Source organism: Agelaius tricolor, unplaced genomic scaffold, assembly GCF_023055355.1.
Source record: "Agelaius tricolor isolate 1412-34295 unplaced genomic scaffold, bAgeTri1.0.p SCAF_2, whole genome shotgun sequence".
In the NCBI taxonomy this organism is placed as follows: domain Eukaryota; kingdom Metazoa; phylum Chordata; class Aves; order Passeriformes; family Icteridae; genus Agelaius; species Agelaius tricolor.
In genome coordinates this window covers 25,039,835-25,058,397 of record NW_027269262.1, presented here as the reverse complement: position 1 = coordinate 25,058,397, position 18,563 = coordinate 25,039,835, and the positions used below count along the sequence as shown (strand labels likewise).

Genomic DNA, 18,563 nt, shown 5'->3' with positions numbered 1-18,563 from the left:
TTGAAGTCTTGTTAAATCCACTGTAATGACAGATCAATTTATAGAGTTGCAGTTAAAATTGTGTGTATAAGGAGTGGGGACAAAAGGAGGTTGCCTAATAAAATTCCCAGCCTTGAGAGCAGGAGCTACACAGATTTTTCTCTCTTCTTTTTACGTGCCTGTATATTCTTGTGTCCTAACCAAAGTAACTGTTCAAATATGTATGAATAGTTGATCATCTTTGTGTAGAATAATGCAGGTTTTGTCTTAGGCTTCTCCCCTTCCTGAACAAATAGAGGCAAGTTCTTTAAAAAGCCTCTCTTAATATTTAGCCTTCAGTGAGATGTAAGTGCTGACTTGCAGACAGCTTGTCTTCAAATAAAGCAGTGGGCAACACTGAGTGCAGAGATGCAGACAACCTGGGTTAACTGGGGAAAAGCATTTAATTGACATTTGATTTGGGGCATTTAAGAGTTTAGGCCCCAAATCCTTAGAAGTGCCATTATTTTTTTCTTATACTTGCTATGCAGATTATGAACACTTCCTGTGGATTAGAGGGGAACAGATTTTTCCAGTGTTGCTTTGGGCTATTTTACTCTTTCATTGTATGGCCCCGTGTTTGTTTTTGAAGTTTTTAACCTGTATCTCTGACAGTGTGGAGTTTTAGACTGTCTCATGCTTTTCTTCAGTTCCTGTGTATCAGTTCCTTGAGCAGTCTCTTCTCCATATCCACTTTGGAGTAAATTTCTACAAAGCTGCAGGAGGCACAGTATTGAATACAAAATTCTAAAGTAATTTTATTTACTAAGTTATTCTAAGCAGCAGAGGATGCAGATAGAATCTGTAATTCAGCAAGTAAAGTGGGATTTTACTGCTGTGAGGTCAGTGAAGTAAGGAGAGGAGCATGTAATTTTTTGAGTCGACTTCAGACTAGTTTCTGATGCCGAAGTCTAAGCTGTAATCTTGCATATCTAAACATTCCCTCCCATGGAAAAAAAACCCCACAGAGGTACCTAAGCCATTTTAGGATGGAAGAAAACCTAAATTCAGTATTTATAGTCTAGTATGGTGCATGTTCACCTTTCATAAGGAGTCCTGCAATTCAGTGCATAACTTGAAAATTAAAGTGGAAATATTTTTATATTGTTAGCAGTACAGACCAGTTGAAAGCCTGTGAAATAAAAGTATTGGGGCAACAAAGGAAGTTTTAAATTATGCACTTTTGGGACCTTTTTTATTTAAGATGGCTTATCTGAAATACAGTGAGTATTGACAAAACATGGAATAAGCTTGCAGTCAGGCCTCTCAGGGTACAGTGAGGTGTGGTTGAAGGGCTTGTGTCTAATCTGGTACATGCTAATTAGATAATGTTTTCAGTTGTCTTTCTGTAAAGCAAATACTAATGCTTTTGGAGTATGCATATTTTTCAGTTTGCTTGTGTATCCTATATTCTTTCATTTCTCCCCTTCTGTAATCACAATGACCAAGATCTTTTCTTTTTGCAATGAAAGGCAGAAAAATCAACCAATTTCACCTTAATTCAAGACTTACATTGTTTATAGGCTGGCCAGTGGAAGTGGAGCAACTATATTGATGCAAATTATCTTGTGACCTTCCATAAAAGTAGAAATTTTGTTTGTCTCCATTCTAGTTTATTTACACCATAGTTGAAGTTACGGCTCCACCTACCAAGAAAGGAAATGACACACTGTGGAAGAAATGGGATGAGGGCAGGAGGTGGTCATACAGTCACCTTTGGAAGCATGGTGGTTTATCAAGCACAGTGGTTTATCAAGCACAGTTCAGTAGGCTGGAGCTTAAGCTATTCGAGTGAGAGCATGCATTGAAGTTCTGCTGTGCATGGCTTCAAACTAGGAAATGTCTGAAGTCCTCTGGTGTTGCTTTATGTTCAAAGGAATGTGGTTTTGCACATTACTAAGCTAATTCAGTAATATGATGTATTTGCTAGCCAAATTTCCTTTCATTAGCTACTCCTGCTTTTCTGCACTGGTGTTCACTTACTCCTGTGGTGAGCTGATTCAGAAAGTGAAACTAGTAAGAAGGTGATTACTGTTTCTGTGGTTCACCTCTGTGAATTAGCACATAATAATGTCAGATGCTAAGACAGGTGTAATGGAGAAAGGCTGGAATGGGAAAAGAGGCAGAAGGAGTAAGACTGGCAGCACACATCTGTTAAATCACTGTAATTGTAAGCAAGGAGAGGAACACTTGAAAATGTACAGTGTAGAGTGTTAACTATAAACAAGACTTTTCAGTTCTTTGCTTTCAAAGATGGAACAGAGTTTTTATTTAAATAGTCATTGTTCTCTCACAGCTTCCAGCTCCTGAATGTTGTGGGAAAGAGAAAAAAATTGTTTAATTAGTGGAAGAAATTTTGAGGGTGGAAACAATAAGGATCTTTTTGCCAAGGCTTTTGTAGTTCATTCTTAGAGATGAGGGTGAAAACCCAAACTCATCACACTATCAAGAAACTTGCATTCTATTGTTTTATGTTTTTATTTCTGAGTACTGACTTTAGGATAGTTAGACTCCTTTAGCATTGAGCCAAACTTAAACACACTGGGGTCATGAATTAATCTTAGGTGACTTCAGCTCTTAGGAAAGCATACTGTCTTGAAAATGGAAAGCTCTAAAATGGTAGCTGTTGTTAACTGAGAAGTTACCAGTTATCTTAAGCCTTGAGTTAGTAATTGGAATTGAAATAAGCTCTTATGGCCAGACCGAGTCAGTAATGAGGTTTTGGCAAGTAAATATTCTCTTGGTCATGGGGTCCTTAGTCTTTTTATAATGGGAGATGCATTTTACAGAAAAGTAAATTATTTTACTTTGTTTTCATCCTGTGTCAAGAAGAGAAGCCTGGATTTAAGTTCTTAATCTTTGATATGACTGCAGTGTTTCACTGTTTCTGTTTAGGCAGAAGTTCATCAGTGTTTCTAGGTATCTTCCATACTTTCCTCCAGCATTAAAGTAAACTACAGTCTACAGTAATCAGGGCTGTGAGCAGTAGAAATCTTCCTTCCACATACCAAGTTGTTAATCAGGAAGTTGAAACTGGTTAAAGAGCATGTTTTAAAATGGAAATCTTCCAGGAGGATATACCTGCATCTGTTAGTCTTTCTTGGTTTCCAAAAGGATATCTTTAGAAGATATTTTCCTTGCAGGATGAGGTACTGCTATGAGGTGCAGTCTTGTAGCTTTATCCCTATATTATGTGCTAAACTCAGTTGAGGGATCATACCCCTTTAGTGAACATTTATCTTTTTTAATTTGACCTCTGTAGCCCACACCCTAGGAGTGGTCAGAGCTCTTGTCTTCCAGATGTGTACCTAATGTGTTAAAAGTGTTACCTCCATGTATTTACTTGTAGGTCACCTGAACTTCTGTAACGTCTGAAGTTTGCATGTTACACTTAAGAATGTGGTCCAGAAGACCAAGAAACATTTAATCCTTCAGTGTAGGCTGTGCTTATGGAAAATCAGATTTGTTCACATTGGGCTCAATTTTCTGATCCAATTTTAATCTTTCAGTTTAAGAAGGGTAATACTGCTCTTTATGGAAGTGTTTTGATGCTCTTAAAAAATCAAGAGTATCAAAATATCAGTAATATAAGTCAGTCAATATCAACTCCATACAGTAATGCTACTGGTAATCCAGGATTGCCTTAGAAAAAGGATACAATCTGCCTGTATGAGATGTGTTTCAGTAAATAACGCTTGAGACAGAAAAACATACCTTTTAAAAATTAAAATAAAGCAACACAAGCTTAGTTTGTGGTGAATTCTAATCTCAATTAAATGTTGTGATGCTCTCTTCCATCTGCTACTCTTTTTCTTTTGAGCAACTTTTTGTTGCTTTAAAGCCCCTTAGAAATCTCATTAATGAGAAGTGTCCCATCTGAGTTAGGTATGTGAACCTTCAGGGATCTAATTGTATCTAAGCAGAAGAGAAAAGAGATCCTTTGAATGGAGACACTAAAATTGTTCTTTGGTCAGGTTTGTGAAGGTTGCATTGCAGATTTGCACATTGATTTGGCTAGACAGTAAGATTCCTTTCTCCATCCCACTTGCTAGCTCATTGGTACTTGTGAGCATGCTTAGAACTTGTCTCTTCATTTCCCTCTCTTCTCATTAGCTTTTTAAATAAATTCCATGACCAGAAGCATCCAAGGAAACTCATCTTTGTGGAGACCTTAGCCTGTTCCCACAGTGTTGATAATGTAGGATTGGACTAAGGAGAAAAATGCCACCTATTCCAGGCATCAACTAAGCTTAATTTTTGGTCAGTGCTACAGCATGTAGTTTCCCTCTATGATGGACATATTTATTAAAGAATAAATATCTGATCTCATAAATAAGAAACTTTCTGCACAGATTGTTTTTACAAGTATGATGTGTCTCTAGTGAATTCATGATGCGGTTATCTCCTTCACAGAGGCATACTGTAACTTTTATCACTAGTTGAACTAATAGGAGAGCAGCTCCTTTCTTTCTAGATCTTATTTTTTAGTAAGCACAACTTAATACAGACCAATAAAAGACTGGTTGTTCTAACAAATTGGTTTTATTGAGGACTCTTTCTACCATGAGTATTCAATTCAGCTGAGATGCAAGTTTTGCTTTGTAGTAGCTCATTGCTTAGGCTGCTCAGTATTCACAGTTGTCAGTCTCACTTCTGTAATCTTCTTCCCCAAGAAAAGCTTTTAAACATTCTCTTGTTTCTGTTCTTGAGCAGCCTATTCTCTAACTGAAGAATCTAATTTAGAAAACAAGGCCATTTGAGGGCAAGTAGTAGTGCTGCAGATCTATTTAAAGTTTATGTGATTTAAGTGAAGAGTCTTTGCTTCCAGGCGATTAATCTTTAGAGACAGAGCAATAGAACGCTTCAGTAATTACTTGAACAGTAAAGATGCGTGATGACCTGAGCCAATAATGCCTTTTAATGTGGTAACTTCTAAACTACTAATTGGCCAACCCCCATCTCTTGCTATATTTTGAACCTAACAGCTGGCAGTGGAAAAAACGCTAGTGGTTTGGGGTAAAGAATAGGTCTTTCCATTGTTTTTAAGTTCAGAATGCTTTGGAGTTCAGAATGTGGTAAAAACCAGCAGTGAAACATAGGGAAAGCTACTTCTGCCATTATGTTATGGCTTAAAAATTAGTTTTAAAAGAGTTTTTGTGTTCAAAGTTGTTTTAAAAGGCTGTAGCTTGCTTTCCACCTTTCTCAACTCAGAAAATAATTGATCGTTTAAGAACTCAGGTAGTTGGATATTTTCAGACTTCAGAATTTCCTGCAAAGCCCTGGATCTGTGCTTGTCTCCTTGCTGTTAGGTGCTCCAGACACACAGTACTTTAGCATCACCAGTATGTTTGCTTAGGATGCATCTGAGATTGCAGGTGACCAGGCTGGAAGGAGGAAGAATAGTAATCAGTGATATCAGTTCCATCTTTTCTGTTATCCTGCATTCATCTTGCTTTCCCTGAAGAACTGTCCCTCAGATTTCAGATGGAAAGTGAGGGGAGCAGAACTCCCCAAGAGCAGTGGTATGTGTGACTGGTGTGTATATACTGGTCCTGAGGGGCAGAGCATCAACTTGTTTCTTGGGAGGTGGAGCCCTAACTTTGCTGTTGCTGGGTGGAGTCGGAGAAGATTGTGACAATTACAGCGAGTAACTTTGCCATATAAATCAGTATACTCCAGAACACTGTTCTGAGGACAGAATCTGTCATGGCAACTAAAATTCTTGCTCTTCTATCACCCAGAGTGTTACTGTACTTGTTCTGTTTTTTCCCAGCTTTAGTTCTTATCTTCTAGTTTGAATTTGCTAGAGACATAACTTTGGCTTTAGATTTGTGCTGACTGGAACTGACCTGTGATTGCCGTAGACCTGTTGACATTGTCTTCATTATGAATGTTCAGTTAAACTTTTGCTAGATGTATAAAATAAACGTAGTGCTGGCTTTTATTTTACTTTTTTTTTACTATTGAACAAAAATCATTATGTTTTACAGTATTCACTTGAGTTGATATTTGGGTGCATTTTCACGTGCATAGCCTGTATATACTGTACTTTCTGTAAAGTTGCTTTTCTTTTCCCCTTTTTCTCTGCCAAAAGGAATCAGATACACCACCTTGCACAGCTCCTAATGTTTACCAGTTCAGTCTTCAAGCACCGACTCAGCTTATGGCCAGTTTAGCACCCGCATTGCCCCTGCCAAGTGGTAAACCCCAATCTGCGCCTCCGAGAGCCCTGATAGTGGCCGCCAGTAATCAGGTATGAGCCAGCAACTCTGTCACACTGCAGCTGCAGCTCATCTGTGCTGTCAGTCTGAGGATAGCCTTCATAGAGCATGTGCTGAGCTTCATGTGGTCATCAAAGTACTTACCTGCTGTGTCACAGCTGTGGGGAGAGCAAAGGGTGGGAAAGGGTTTGGAGAAGAAGAGGCCCCTCTGCAGCACAGACACCAAGGAGTAAGTTAAAGGAGGAGTGTCAGGTGTCTGACTCCTTGAGTTGTAGTTGAGAATCCTGGTGCCCAGCTGGTGGGGTATTTGTAGATTTTTAGGCTCTTTAATTTCCACCACCATATAGGTGGTGGAGCTGTAAGAGTTTTTTTTTTTTAATTTTAAGGAATAGTACTGACCTTTCTAGGCTTATTTTGTTGTCTTGATTTTAATTATTAGATTTGGTTACACTTGTAATATTCTGTAATACATTTTAAGGGTAGAAAACAGAAGATTAATTATGGACATATGCACAAGGTTTTTTACCAAAAAATAAAATATGTGCATAATTGTGGGACCTGAATGTATTTTGGCTAATGTATCCATTCTGGTACAACCTCAGTGCCTCTTCCTGCAGGAAAACACTCCCTCAGTCTTGATAATTACAGCTATTAGTCAAACATACCTCACATGAGGCTTGATGCAAATTGTGGGTTGTAGGTTGCCTGTGGTAACAAAACAGTGAGCTGGTTTCTTTGAAACTTAGTTTTGGTCAGGTTCTCTTCCTACTTCTTCAAGTCCTTCTATCAGAGTTCTTGGGACTCAAGGGCCAGGAGATTTTCAACTTAATGCCTTTTTTTTTTTTATTTGATTCAGCACGCACTTCATGGATCTTCACTGGACACTCTATTTGTCCATATCTCTGTTCCTGGGGAGCCCAGACCTAGGCCCAGCACTTCATATGTGACATCACCTATGCTGAGTAGAGGGGAAATAATCACTTCCCTTGACTTGCCTTTGGTTTTAAGCTTCTAACTGATTACAGAGGTTCTTCCCCTCCTTTCTTTCCCTACTGCTCAGTCCCACCTAGGCAATACCAGCTTACCTGCACAGGAAATGTATTAGTGAGAAGCTAATAGAATAATATATTTCTATTATAATGTCTGCAGTTGAGTATTCACTGGCTAGCGAGTACAGTCCAGTCTGAAACTACAGAAGGTTTTTTAGAATAAAACTGGAGAGTTATTTTAAGTTAAACTTCATCTAAAATGCAAACTTAGTGTAGGTTATTCTTTCCTTAACAACTCTGCTTTTCTGAAGTACCCTGGAGCTAGTTAGGAGGCATGCAGTTGTTAGTACAAAACAAGTTGGCATTCAGAGTGTTTCCCACAGTTGTGAAGAGAATGTGTTGTGTGAATTTTGGATGTCTGCTAGAATTTGGAATCCTGGAAAACAGCTGCTTTGTAGCACTTTTTCTGGCTTTCTGTTCCTTGGCTGTCCTTTCAAGTGATTGTTAACTGTTCTGTTAGAATTTTATAGTACTTAAATGTTTAAAAGCAGGAATTTTTTTTGTGGCTTTGTTTAACAAAGATGTTAATGCCTTTGAGAAGCACATTAAATCAGAAGAATTTCTTGCTACCTGTAGTTTAGAAATGGGATAATAGGCTATTTGCATTGAATTTACCAAAAGCTTATATTTTGTGAAGTAGAAGTGGGTTTTTTTGATAAAGTTCATGATTGAATCAGAAGGGGGAAATGAAATCATTTTACCCAGAATACTGTAAATATCTCCTTTCCACTTCCAACTTTCTGGAGCATGACTGTGCTAGATTAGGCTGGTGGCTTTTCTTTGAGTTGATGAGACTCAGCTAGCTTATAACTCTTAATAAGTGCACTCTACCATCTTAGAGGACTCCTGCCCTGATAGATTTGCACATGATTTCTTAATGCTTTCTTAAAAGCAAATCTTCTTTCCTATTAAAAATTTTTGAAAGGAACTCATTTGTCTGCATGGTGTCTTCAGCTTTTTCCACCTTAGTTCAGCTTGGAAAGCTGTACCTGGGTGTTGAATACAACTCTCAAAAGCAGGAGGTGCCAAGAGCATTTAACTGTATTTTGAACAAATTACTGCCTTCTAGGCAAGTTTGCTGCTGTTAAAGCTTCCTAGTATTTTTATTTTTGAAATATGTTTGGTGTGATTGCCAATTCTGTTTATGTACTGCAAAATTAATTGGAGAATTTCCAGGTAGTTCAGGGACTGATTAAGCTCCTGGCACAGGTCTGTGTGCTTTTCAGGATCATTATCACCCATGATTTTTCCAAGGTAATAATTCTTTTACTCTGCTGACAGCAGTTTGAAATTTTACTTGGAAGTTTACGAAGCAGTGCTGCCCATTAGAAATAAGCAGAGAAACAGATGCTGAGACGCATGTCCAGATGAGTAGAGGGGGCAGAAATTGCTTGGTAACTTCCCAAGGAGAGGAAGGGACTACATTCCCTGTTGCTGCTTTGGGATAAGTTTAATTCATGCTGGATTACTGTTCACTAGGTTACCAAAATGAAGAGAGAAGAAGTTTCCTTTTTCTTGGGTCAGAAGAGCTCTTTCATTTAACTTTTAAGATGCTTTCTTTGTCCCCCCAAAGGGTTATGTTTTGATTCCAAAGTATCTAAAACCAGCAAGCACCAGTCCCTCTGCTGCACTGGCTGGCTTCTAGTGTGTCTGAGGAAGTCTCCAGTAAAGATGAGTGGTGTCTGATTGGGAATATGTTTGTTGCTATAGAGACAACTAGGAAGTGAAACCTTAATGTCAGTGCTGAAATACCACAGTCAAAACCTGTAAAGGGACTTGCAGGAGTAGATTTTTTTTTCAGATTCTTTTGAGTTTGGCCAAATAAGGTAGAACATTTAAACTTAGAAACTGCTTTTTTTTTTTTTTTTATTGTATTATAGGCACTTCTGTGGTTAGCATACTTTGTTTCAGAGTTTGCTTTTATCCAGAGCAGTTGTTAATGGTGTTGCTTTGTGTCACTAGTACTGCTGATACTGCTTCTATCTCTGAGATGATTGCTGGAAGGTTAGCAGCATTGCAAACGAAATTGGTCAGGGACTCGAGTCAAAATTTCTTAATTTCTTTTAGATGAGTACAAACAGTAAAGCGTAGCTCAACTTGGATGAAGGATAAGTTTGTGAAGACATTTTAGTTCATGTCAATGCAGAAGTATGCTGAATTCCCTTTGTATATTGAGATACTTCCTTGTTCTCAGTATGTCAAATTCAATTTAGAAATGACCTGATTTGTTCAATGGCATTTTTAAGCTGTTTAGGTACTGAAGGCTTCTTCATTCAACCAGACGACATTTTTGTTTTTTGGTTTGTTTTTTTTTAATTGAGAATGCTCTCATTTAGGGTGGAGTAATTTTTTTTAGTGTCCATGTGTTTTCATAGGACGTAGGCTATGGTTGTCTACTTTGGAAACATCATAGGAAGTAGGCTATGGTTGTCTACTTTGGAAACAGTGTTGATTCTAAATGACGGACTCCCATCTTCTGTGTGTGACAGAACATTGTTTGGTTTTTAACACATGCAGAACTTAGGGGAAGATGATGTTTTATTTCCTTTTCTAAGGAAAGAAGAGAAGGAAAAACTGAATCTGAGTTTCAGAGGTTGTTCAGCTGAAAACACAAAAGACTGTCTGTGTAAATACAGGGCAACCTAGATGAATTTTTCGTCTAGGTTGCCCTGTATTTACACAGACAGTCTTTATGTGGTGTTATCCTTCCATGTATGGAATCTGACTTAGCCTGACCAGACCCTGGCTAACCTAATGTTGCTGCTTAAAACAGAATGTTAGATTAAGTGGTCGCCAGAGGGCTCCTTATAAACATCTAGTCTAGGTGTTTAAAGGACTGTATGAAATCTCCTGGCCACATTTTTGGTTGCTTCCTGAGTTGCAGGGAAGTCTACCTAGTAGTTTCTTAGAAACATAAAAAAACCCACCATAAATAAAAGACTTATGGAAATGCAGAAGTCATACCTTCCTTTTGTTAACACAGTACTGCTTTATCTTCTAGTGTCATTGTAGTCAGCTTTTTGCTCACAAACTGAGATTGATTTGAATAATCACATATGTATTTCCTCTGCAGACTTTTTCACATGTATTGGTATCACCTCACCATTTGGAAAGGGTTTTTCTTACTGTAGTAATAGTTTTTCTGTTCCAAATCAAAAGTGAGAATTCTCAGTGAGGTAAGATTTCTCTTTAAGGTCTGAAACTGTCAGCTTTGTGCTAAAAAAGCTATTATCTCTTGTTCTCTGTAGTGACAAGTACGCAGATACACTTCATGGCCCATGTCACAACAGCAGCAAAGTTGCAGTATGAGTTCTCTCTTCTGGTAGCATTGTTTTGACTCTTGCCCCTCAGTTTTGAAACTTGAGTACTGACAAGATCAAAAAGGGTATTTATTTCGTGTGTCATCCTGCTCTCTTTACCATAACATAGTTCAGTATTTGTGGCGATGCTGACGGTGCTACCTGCTGTCAGTCCTTCATTTTGGGGACTAGGCCCTCTGCTCCCTTGAAAACTAATTTATCTTGGGGCTGCTCATACTCATATTGCCTAACCTGTTGTGAAAGGTGAAGAGAACCTTGAACTTTGTGTGGTAGCTCTGCCAATAATCTATAATGAAGTGAAATAAGATATAAAATATTGAAATAATTGCTCTCAAGAAGCTTTTATTTTTCCAAGTTCTTTTGTGCTGGAAGGTGAGAAACATATAAAATCTTTCTTGCTTTTGAGCTCTTTTTTCCCATGTTGATTTTCCTTTTCTTTGCTGTTCTTATGGTTGGGTCCATAAATTTCCCCTTTTAGTAACAGCAGAAAAGAATTTGGGCTCATTTTATAAAATCTATTCAGGACTTAAGATTTAGCGGTTGTAGCTGAAAGTGACCTGTAGGTCCCAAACAGAGAAGTGTCTTTGTTTGGTGTGCTTTGAGCCTTATTTCCCTAGATTGCCAGTACTGAACAACTTTTGGAATAACTTACTTTGGTTTGTCTCTACTTCAGCTTAGAATTCTAAACCACATACAAATCTTACCAGGTTAAGAGTACCCCCAGGTAGCACATGCAAATATCTTGCAGAATCCTATTAACTAATCTAAAATAATGAGGCTAGGTTGCCTAATAATTGACTTATTGCTTATGTAGTTGTGTCTAAAATGTTGGTTAGATCATTGTCCATTATTTCTCTGCAAAACAATAGATTATTTCATGCTATTTATGAAATAGATTATTTCATAAAGAAGAAGTTAAATTTTTCAGTGTATTTACAGATTATATGATCAGAAAGTCAGTAAGTGAGTGCTACAAGCCTAAAATAGAGAATTTGGAAATAGTTTGCAAACTTTGTGAAATATTTTGAGAATGCATAATATGTTATTTAAGGTTTACTTAAAGTGTTAATGGTGCATTAAGGTAGCACTGAATACTTCTCTGGTATTTCACATTAAATGATTTTGAGGTGTGTGGGTTTGATTACAAGTCTGATCAGCTGCAGACTAGATTCAGTCATGGCATTTAATCCTTTTAACAACAAAATATTAAATATGTGATCTTTCAAAATGTCTTATGCCTTTTCTAAGCTTTTCCTTTACCTCTGTAAGTACTTACCAATCATTTTGGAGCACTGTAGCGCTGTATAATCTATTTTTAAGTTGAGCACAGATACTTTATTACCATCATTTTTCTGTCTTTCTTTTCTCCTTACTTTAGAAATTCTATCAGGCAAAAAAAGAAACCTAGCAAAAGACCAAAACAATTCAGAAGCCTCTTTATGTTTAGACTTCAGCTCTGTTATGTTACTTGTGTTATTTCAAATTGTAGGGGATTGATTTTTGGCTAAACATTTTCTTTTTGAATAATGGCAGTCTTTAAACATCAGCAGTTTTGTACAGTAAATTTGCCAGTATTTAAGAATAGAAATTTGGTTTCCTTAGCAAATAATTAGTTGGAATCTCTATTGCAACCAGATTTGTTTTCTTGAGTTTTTTTCTGGGGCTTTTAATTTTTTTTAAATTTTCCTCTGTAGTTATTTTTGTTTGGTTTTTTTGGTTCTTGTTTTGTTTCATTGTTGTTGTTTTTGTTAGATTCTGGGGGGGGTTGTTTGTTTATTTGTTGGTTTTTGGTTTTTTTTTTTCCTTCTAGAAGCTTTTTTAACCTGGTGTGATGAAGAATTCCACCTTACCCCCACCACCAGCTCTGGCTTAAATGTGAATTCATTAATTCATTAGTTTACCCTCCAGATGTAGCAGATTATTCAACACAGCTAAAAACCAAACCCATACTATCTGTTCTATTTGTTGAATCAATAGCCTTAAGATGGGAGAGCTTGTTCTATCTAGAGAAATAGATCCAAAGAAGTTGAAATTTCTAAATAGAAGATTTCTGTCATATCACAGAGGAAGGGCTTTCTTTTTGGATTATCTGATCTCTCTAGACATCATCTGCTGCAGATACCATCTTTCAGTGATTGTGTGAGTCCTGAGCATGGGAACATCCAGAAGTTTGTGCACAGGAGAAAGGTGTTTGATGCAGCCTTTTGAGATTTCCAAAAACATGAAGTAAAGTTCTTTTATCAAAGGTCCTGAAGGAAGCTAAGTAAATGATATGTGTCCCATTTTAAACAATTAACTAATTGGAAAATGAGGAACAATTTTTCTAAGAGATAAAGTTTACCAGGAAAGCCTTGCAGAAGTTTGTGCTGCCTAATATCTAAAAGGCAGTGGATGAAGCCTGGTGAAGTTTGCTGATGGTGTGAAGCACCTTAAGGGCTACTTGAGAAAGGATGCAGAAGGACCTTTCAAGGTGATGCATCAGGAGGGAGAGAAATAATTTAAACTTTGTAGAGAGTGGTAGGCTCAGAGCAGACAGTTTCTTGTAAAGATGATATCTTGCAGAGCACCAATAGTGAGTATGATTTTGCCATATCTTTCCTCATCAGAGGGAAGTCAAAACACAAATGGAAGGAGAATAGGGAAAGATATCAATAGTGATCAAACACATGAAATTGCTTCTGTGTGAAGAAAGGATGATTGTTTAACCTCAACAAGATGAGGTATATGATCTAGGTCTGTGTGGTCATCAGCTGTATATGAAAAAGTTAGAGAACAGAATGACAAGAAATTTCTTACTCCAAGAACTGACACATCATCCCATAGTAGGCCAAATTAAATGTGATGCTCATTTAAGCTGTGAAATGCCATAGCACAGGATGCAGGATGCTAAAAGCTGATGGTTTTAAAAAAAAAGTGAACAAAATGTAGTTGAGAACTGGTAAAGATAAAGGTATCATCTCTTACTGAAGTGGTCCCTGAGTCAACTTCCTTAAGCACCTCTCTCAGCTGATGAGTCCTAAGACTGATGGATTCAGATCCTGCTCCAGTAGATTGACAGTGTTTATCTTGATGGCCTAAAAACAATGCGGAATGCGTCATCACAAGCTCGAGTTCATGTTCTGGCCTAGGTTATTAATCATTCTTTGAAGGTTTGTTTACCTTTTGAACAAACAAGGGGAATGACATCTTTTAGGATACAGGTGGATGCACTTGTCATGCTTGTCTGATCTTGGGGTCACCTGCCATCCTGCTCCCAGTAGGAGTATATCAGTGAGTATATCTTCCTCAATATCAGTGAGGATTCACCAAGGTTTTTTTGGTGAATCTTTACTGATACAGAGGAAGAAATTCGCAGATTTTTCACATTTTCAGCTGAAGGGAATAGATTGGCTTCCTGGAAGTTTGTATGATCCTTGATCAGTTTTGTTCTGCTTGTTCAGTAGCAATACTAAAGTTTTCCTCTATCTTTCTTCAGCACATAGTTGAGGGTCACTGTGATGACTGGCTACTCTTAGTACTTTACTATTACAGGGTAATTTGTAGTGTTTTGATGTCATTTCAAGTAAATGTTTGTATATAATTGAGTCAGAGCTATACTTACTGAACTAGAGAACTTTGCACAAGGATGTGACATGGTGTGTTTGCTTGAAGGACGACTTGCCCAAAATAGAAAGCATTCTAATTTTTTATAGTCTCATGTTGTTTACTTGCTAAAATATCTACTAGAAGCTATCTATGAAACATGTATCAATAAGTTATGTTTGGGAAGTAGTATCTCTTAAATATGGAAAATTCTCCACTTGAGTTTCGTTTTTCTGTTTGTCCTTGACTTATTTTGCCACTGGTAGTCTGAGAACAACACTTGGTGTTTAGAAGTTGCATGGTGAAGGTTGATCAGGTTGCTGTAGGACACGGTATAAATCAAAAATCATTTTAAGGTTATTTTGCCACCCTGCAGTTAACTGTCGTTGTTCCTCAACTCTGGTCTTCACCAGTTTTGTCTTTCTGGATGCTCAGTGTCTCCTGTAGTAACAGTTTGACAGTAAAATGTTGCTTATGGAATTATGCTTTCAATAACTCTTTTTGTTTTGTGCACACAATTGTGGCTTGGTGTTCTTGTTTCTTTTGACTTCACACTCGTTGGGAAATACAGAATATGAAATACCTGCTGCTACTTCAGTGTTCTAAGCAATTGTCCCAAATGTTAGCTCTGTGTTCCTGTGCAACCCCTTAAGATTAGAATTAGCTCTTGTTACAGGCAGTCAGTTGTCTGTTGAGTTATTGCTGTCAGACAATAACAGTAAAAACTCAGGAAAGGTTGCTTGCATTGGTGTTACCAGTATTTAGGAAATCTTTCAGTTTCATCTTCTGAAACTCTTGTACCTAATTTAAGTACGTACACATTAAGCCAACTTACTTACTGTATACCATTAAGTGATAGAGATGCTTTTGTAGTACCTTATGGTGGGGTAGGTTTACTCAGGCTGCTACTAAACCTTCTGGGCAGTTTTTGTTTCAATTTATTGGAGATCCCCCCAAAAAAGTGTTCTGCTATATTTCTGATCACATAATTGTTTTGCCTTGGTCTCCATATGAGGTACCGTCTAGGAACTGTGTAAGCTGATGATCAGACCAGTAGGATTCACAAGCTCCTCACAAACAATACTTAGTTTAGTTTGCCTGTCATTGACTTGAGGTTATGGGGAAAGCTGACTTTTACTCCCCATGCATCAGCTTGTGTGATCATGCCCTGACATTTCTTCATGATGTTTCTGAAGAAATGAAGTATCTCATCTGGTCATGCTCTTGCTGAGATACTCCAAAATATACCCATCTGTCACAGTTAGTATTTAATGGGGAAGTTCTCTTATGGTTTTATAAGGGAGTTGTACAGTGAGTATATTTCATACTGAGATTCCAAGGGTGTTAAGGATGCCTTGAAATCTACACCATTTCATTTGCAGGACATTTTCTTCAGAAAACACTTAGTAAGCTGTTAGTGCCTTGGGACTTGCACAGCTACAAATAAACAAGCATGAAAAGACCCGTTGCTTCAAGCAGTGTTTTGTGGAAGTGACTTTATATGTTGAGGAAATACAACTGGTGATATATGTTTTGTTCGCTGTTTTTATGCCTAAATAAATGCTTATCTTATTTTATTTTTTTTTAGCAGCACAGTGGAATGAAGTTTTCCATGAAAGGAACTCATAGCCAAGGCAACAGCTACAGCCCTGTGAGCAGTGGAGGCATGAGGCAACCGGTTGGTAACCGTGGACACCACCAGTACAATCGTAACATATGGAGAAGGAAAAAACACAGAGACAGCTTGCCTATTAGTCTGAGCAGATAATGGCAGATGCCAAAATGACCTTCCCTGTTCAGACAGACTGAGTGAGTGCCACTCCACTTGAGGGATGGAGACCAGCGTCCAGCACATCGTTTTGTTGGTGTTGCCAAATATCTGCAGCTGACTTCTTTGCATGTTTCTTTGTGTGGTGGTTCAGTCCATCTTCAAGAAGTAGTTGTGCTTATCTGTGAAGCCTTATTCAATGTGGAAGTTTGTTTTCTGCCTTCCCACAATGGTTCATTCAGTGCCGAAGCAGCTCTGACAATAGAACTGCAAGGACATTTACAAATGCTGTAGCTTTTTTGCTGTGGCTATATCTGTTCCTTTTCTTTTATTTTAGAAGTGAAGGAAACTTCAGCCCCTTGGAATTTTTTTTTTTCTTCTTTGCAGCAAGTCAAGTTGGGAAATCATAAAAGTGAATTTGCTGCTCTCCTGGTTTTTTTTTTTTTCAAAGCTCAATTTTTTTTCTCTGTAAATATTGGAAGTATGATTTGTGCAATAACTTGGAATTTTTAATTTAATTTCATATTATCACATAAGTTATATTTAAGGGGAAGAGGTTTTTTAATTTACAGATCCTTTCCCAGGTTGCATTATCTAAGTTGGGGTCATAGTTTTGGCAGGTTGTCTGAGCAGTGTTATAAACATGACATTTGGTAATATTTGAGGCTTCTTGATTCACAATGAAAGTGCGATTTGGCTTACAGTTTTAAGCATTTACTAAGCTCCAAAGCATTTTGACCCTGTGTTTTTTAGCTCATTGTCTGGCCTCTATCAATCGTCTTGCTCTGACCAATGAGTTTTAATTTTCTTTAACTAGACAACAAATCGAACGTTTGTAGTACCAGAAGTAAAACTTTTGAGAGGAATGGGAAAAAGGTTGGTTCAAGTCCTGATATGAAATTAAAAAGCTGTGAACTACATGCTTTGATGCATTTTAGTAATGTAACCTGTTAACGTTTGGGTTGAAAGAACACTATTAAACAGAGGTACCCGGCTTAAGGAATGTGGAGAAAGGAAATATGTTGATTCCATTGAGGAATCTGTATAGTAGTATGCATTAGTTCTGTTAAGAGCAAATATATAAAAAGTACTTCAGCTGCTCTAAGCATTACAAGAAGTATCTTTTAATGTGTTGCAGGAGTGCACAGCCCAGTGTTGTACACAGTATGAGTGGCTGGCACTTAATTTACAGATGCATACAGGTATACTATGCAAGTGTGTATTGCCATGACAAACACTGTCTTTAACTTTTTGAAAAATGTACATCCTGCCTAACCCTGAGTTTTTAAAGCACCACAGTTGTCCTGGGAGTAGGTCACATCTCATGCCCTCTGACTTCCCTTTTTTTAAGTGAGAGTTCTTAAGCTATACAGAAAACTACCGGTGAGTTATATAAGTCCACTAGCAGAGAAAGCTGAAGAATCCTGTTAACAGGACATCTATACTGTGTACAGATATAGAAGGTTTTAAAACTGGTATCTGAATATTGAAATGAGGTGTCAAGCATGAAGCTTTTTAATATGCTGTATGCCTTTGAAGCAGAAGTAGTTCATGTTATTACTGAATCTGTCAAACACAACAGGTCCTTGAGGGGAGAGAGGGCAACATTCCAAACTAGAGTAGTGCATATCTGTTTGCAGAAAGTTTGTCTTAATGCTCCAGACTCATCACAATAACAAAGTTCTAAAAATTGTGAGCTGATTCATAAATAATATCTAAGGGCTGTTACATGAGCCTGTACTGCTTAGTCTTCACACACTAGCAATATTGAGCATAACTACATTAAAGAGCCTTCAGAGGCTTTAATTGGTGTCTTATACTAGTGTCCATTTTAAAGCAAAACTCATTTGAAAAGTGGTATCATGTAACACTTCAGTCATGGTGAACCAAATGAATTGGCCTGGCTATCACTGTGGTTATGTGCTACAGGTTTAAAAAATGTTTAAATTTTTTGTGTGGACAACTATGTGGAAGCTAAAATTGACATATTTTTATGTAAAGTTTTCTATTCTTTGATTTTTAATAAACTTTGGAGACCAGTCACTCTTCTGTACTTTTTTTTATGGGATACTTAATGGATGAAGTGACACTCGACCTTGTCCCATTCTTTGATGTACACTTTGAACATCTGCTTTAAATTGCTCATGCTGAGCACCTTCAGAAAGAACTTGGAAGGTGGATGGGTGCCCTCAAGTGATGGTGATGTTTTTATGAAGGGAGTAATGAGCATGCATGTTTCTTTTGTACTTATGGATTTGATCCTTCGATAATGAGAAAGCAGAGGAGCTGGAGGCAGTGCCTGCAGTATTCTCAAGAGGAGATCAACTGACTAGTTCTTTGGGATGCCATAACTTTTAATTAACTTTTTTTTTCCTAGTAGTTTTTAAATTACTGTAGTTTTTAAATTCCTTTCAAATTCTTAATCTAGGTTTCAGCCTCCTCAGAGACTGGATGTATATATATATATCTGTGAATACTGAGAAAGGGAACTGAAGTGTTTTTAATAGACAGCAATGCAGGGCTAGGGATTGGCAATCAGGGAGGATACTTGGTCAATCTTAATGAGTATCTCCTGGAGAGAAGCAGAGAAGTAGTGGGAAGGGAA

The 18,563-nt window shown here is 37.6% G+C and overlaps 1 protein-coding gene across 4 annotated transcripts in view; it reads left to right on the top strand.

The window, feature by feature from the left end:
• Positions 1-18,001, top strand: part of TENT4A (terminal nucleotidyltransferase 4A) — a 58,566-nt gene extending 40,565 nt beyond the window's left edge. Inside the window, exons 11-12 of one of the 4 annotated variants that reach the window (XM_071454565.1) lie at positions 6,113-6,271; positions 15,782-18,001. In XM_071454565.1, coding sequence (XP_071310666.1) covers positions 6,113-6,271; positions 15,782-15,958 — 336 coding nt within the window. In that variant the 3' untranslated portion in view covers positions 15,959-18,001. Of the gene's footprint in view, positions 1-6,112; positions 6,272-15,778 lie in introns of all 4 variants that reach the window. The other 3 variants (XM_071454559.1, XM_071454577.1, XM_071454572.1) reach the window with 3 other exon arrangements.
• The last annotated feature ends 562 nt before the right edge of the window (positions 18,002-18,563 follow it).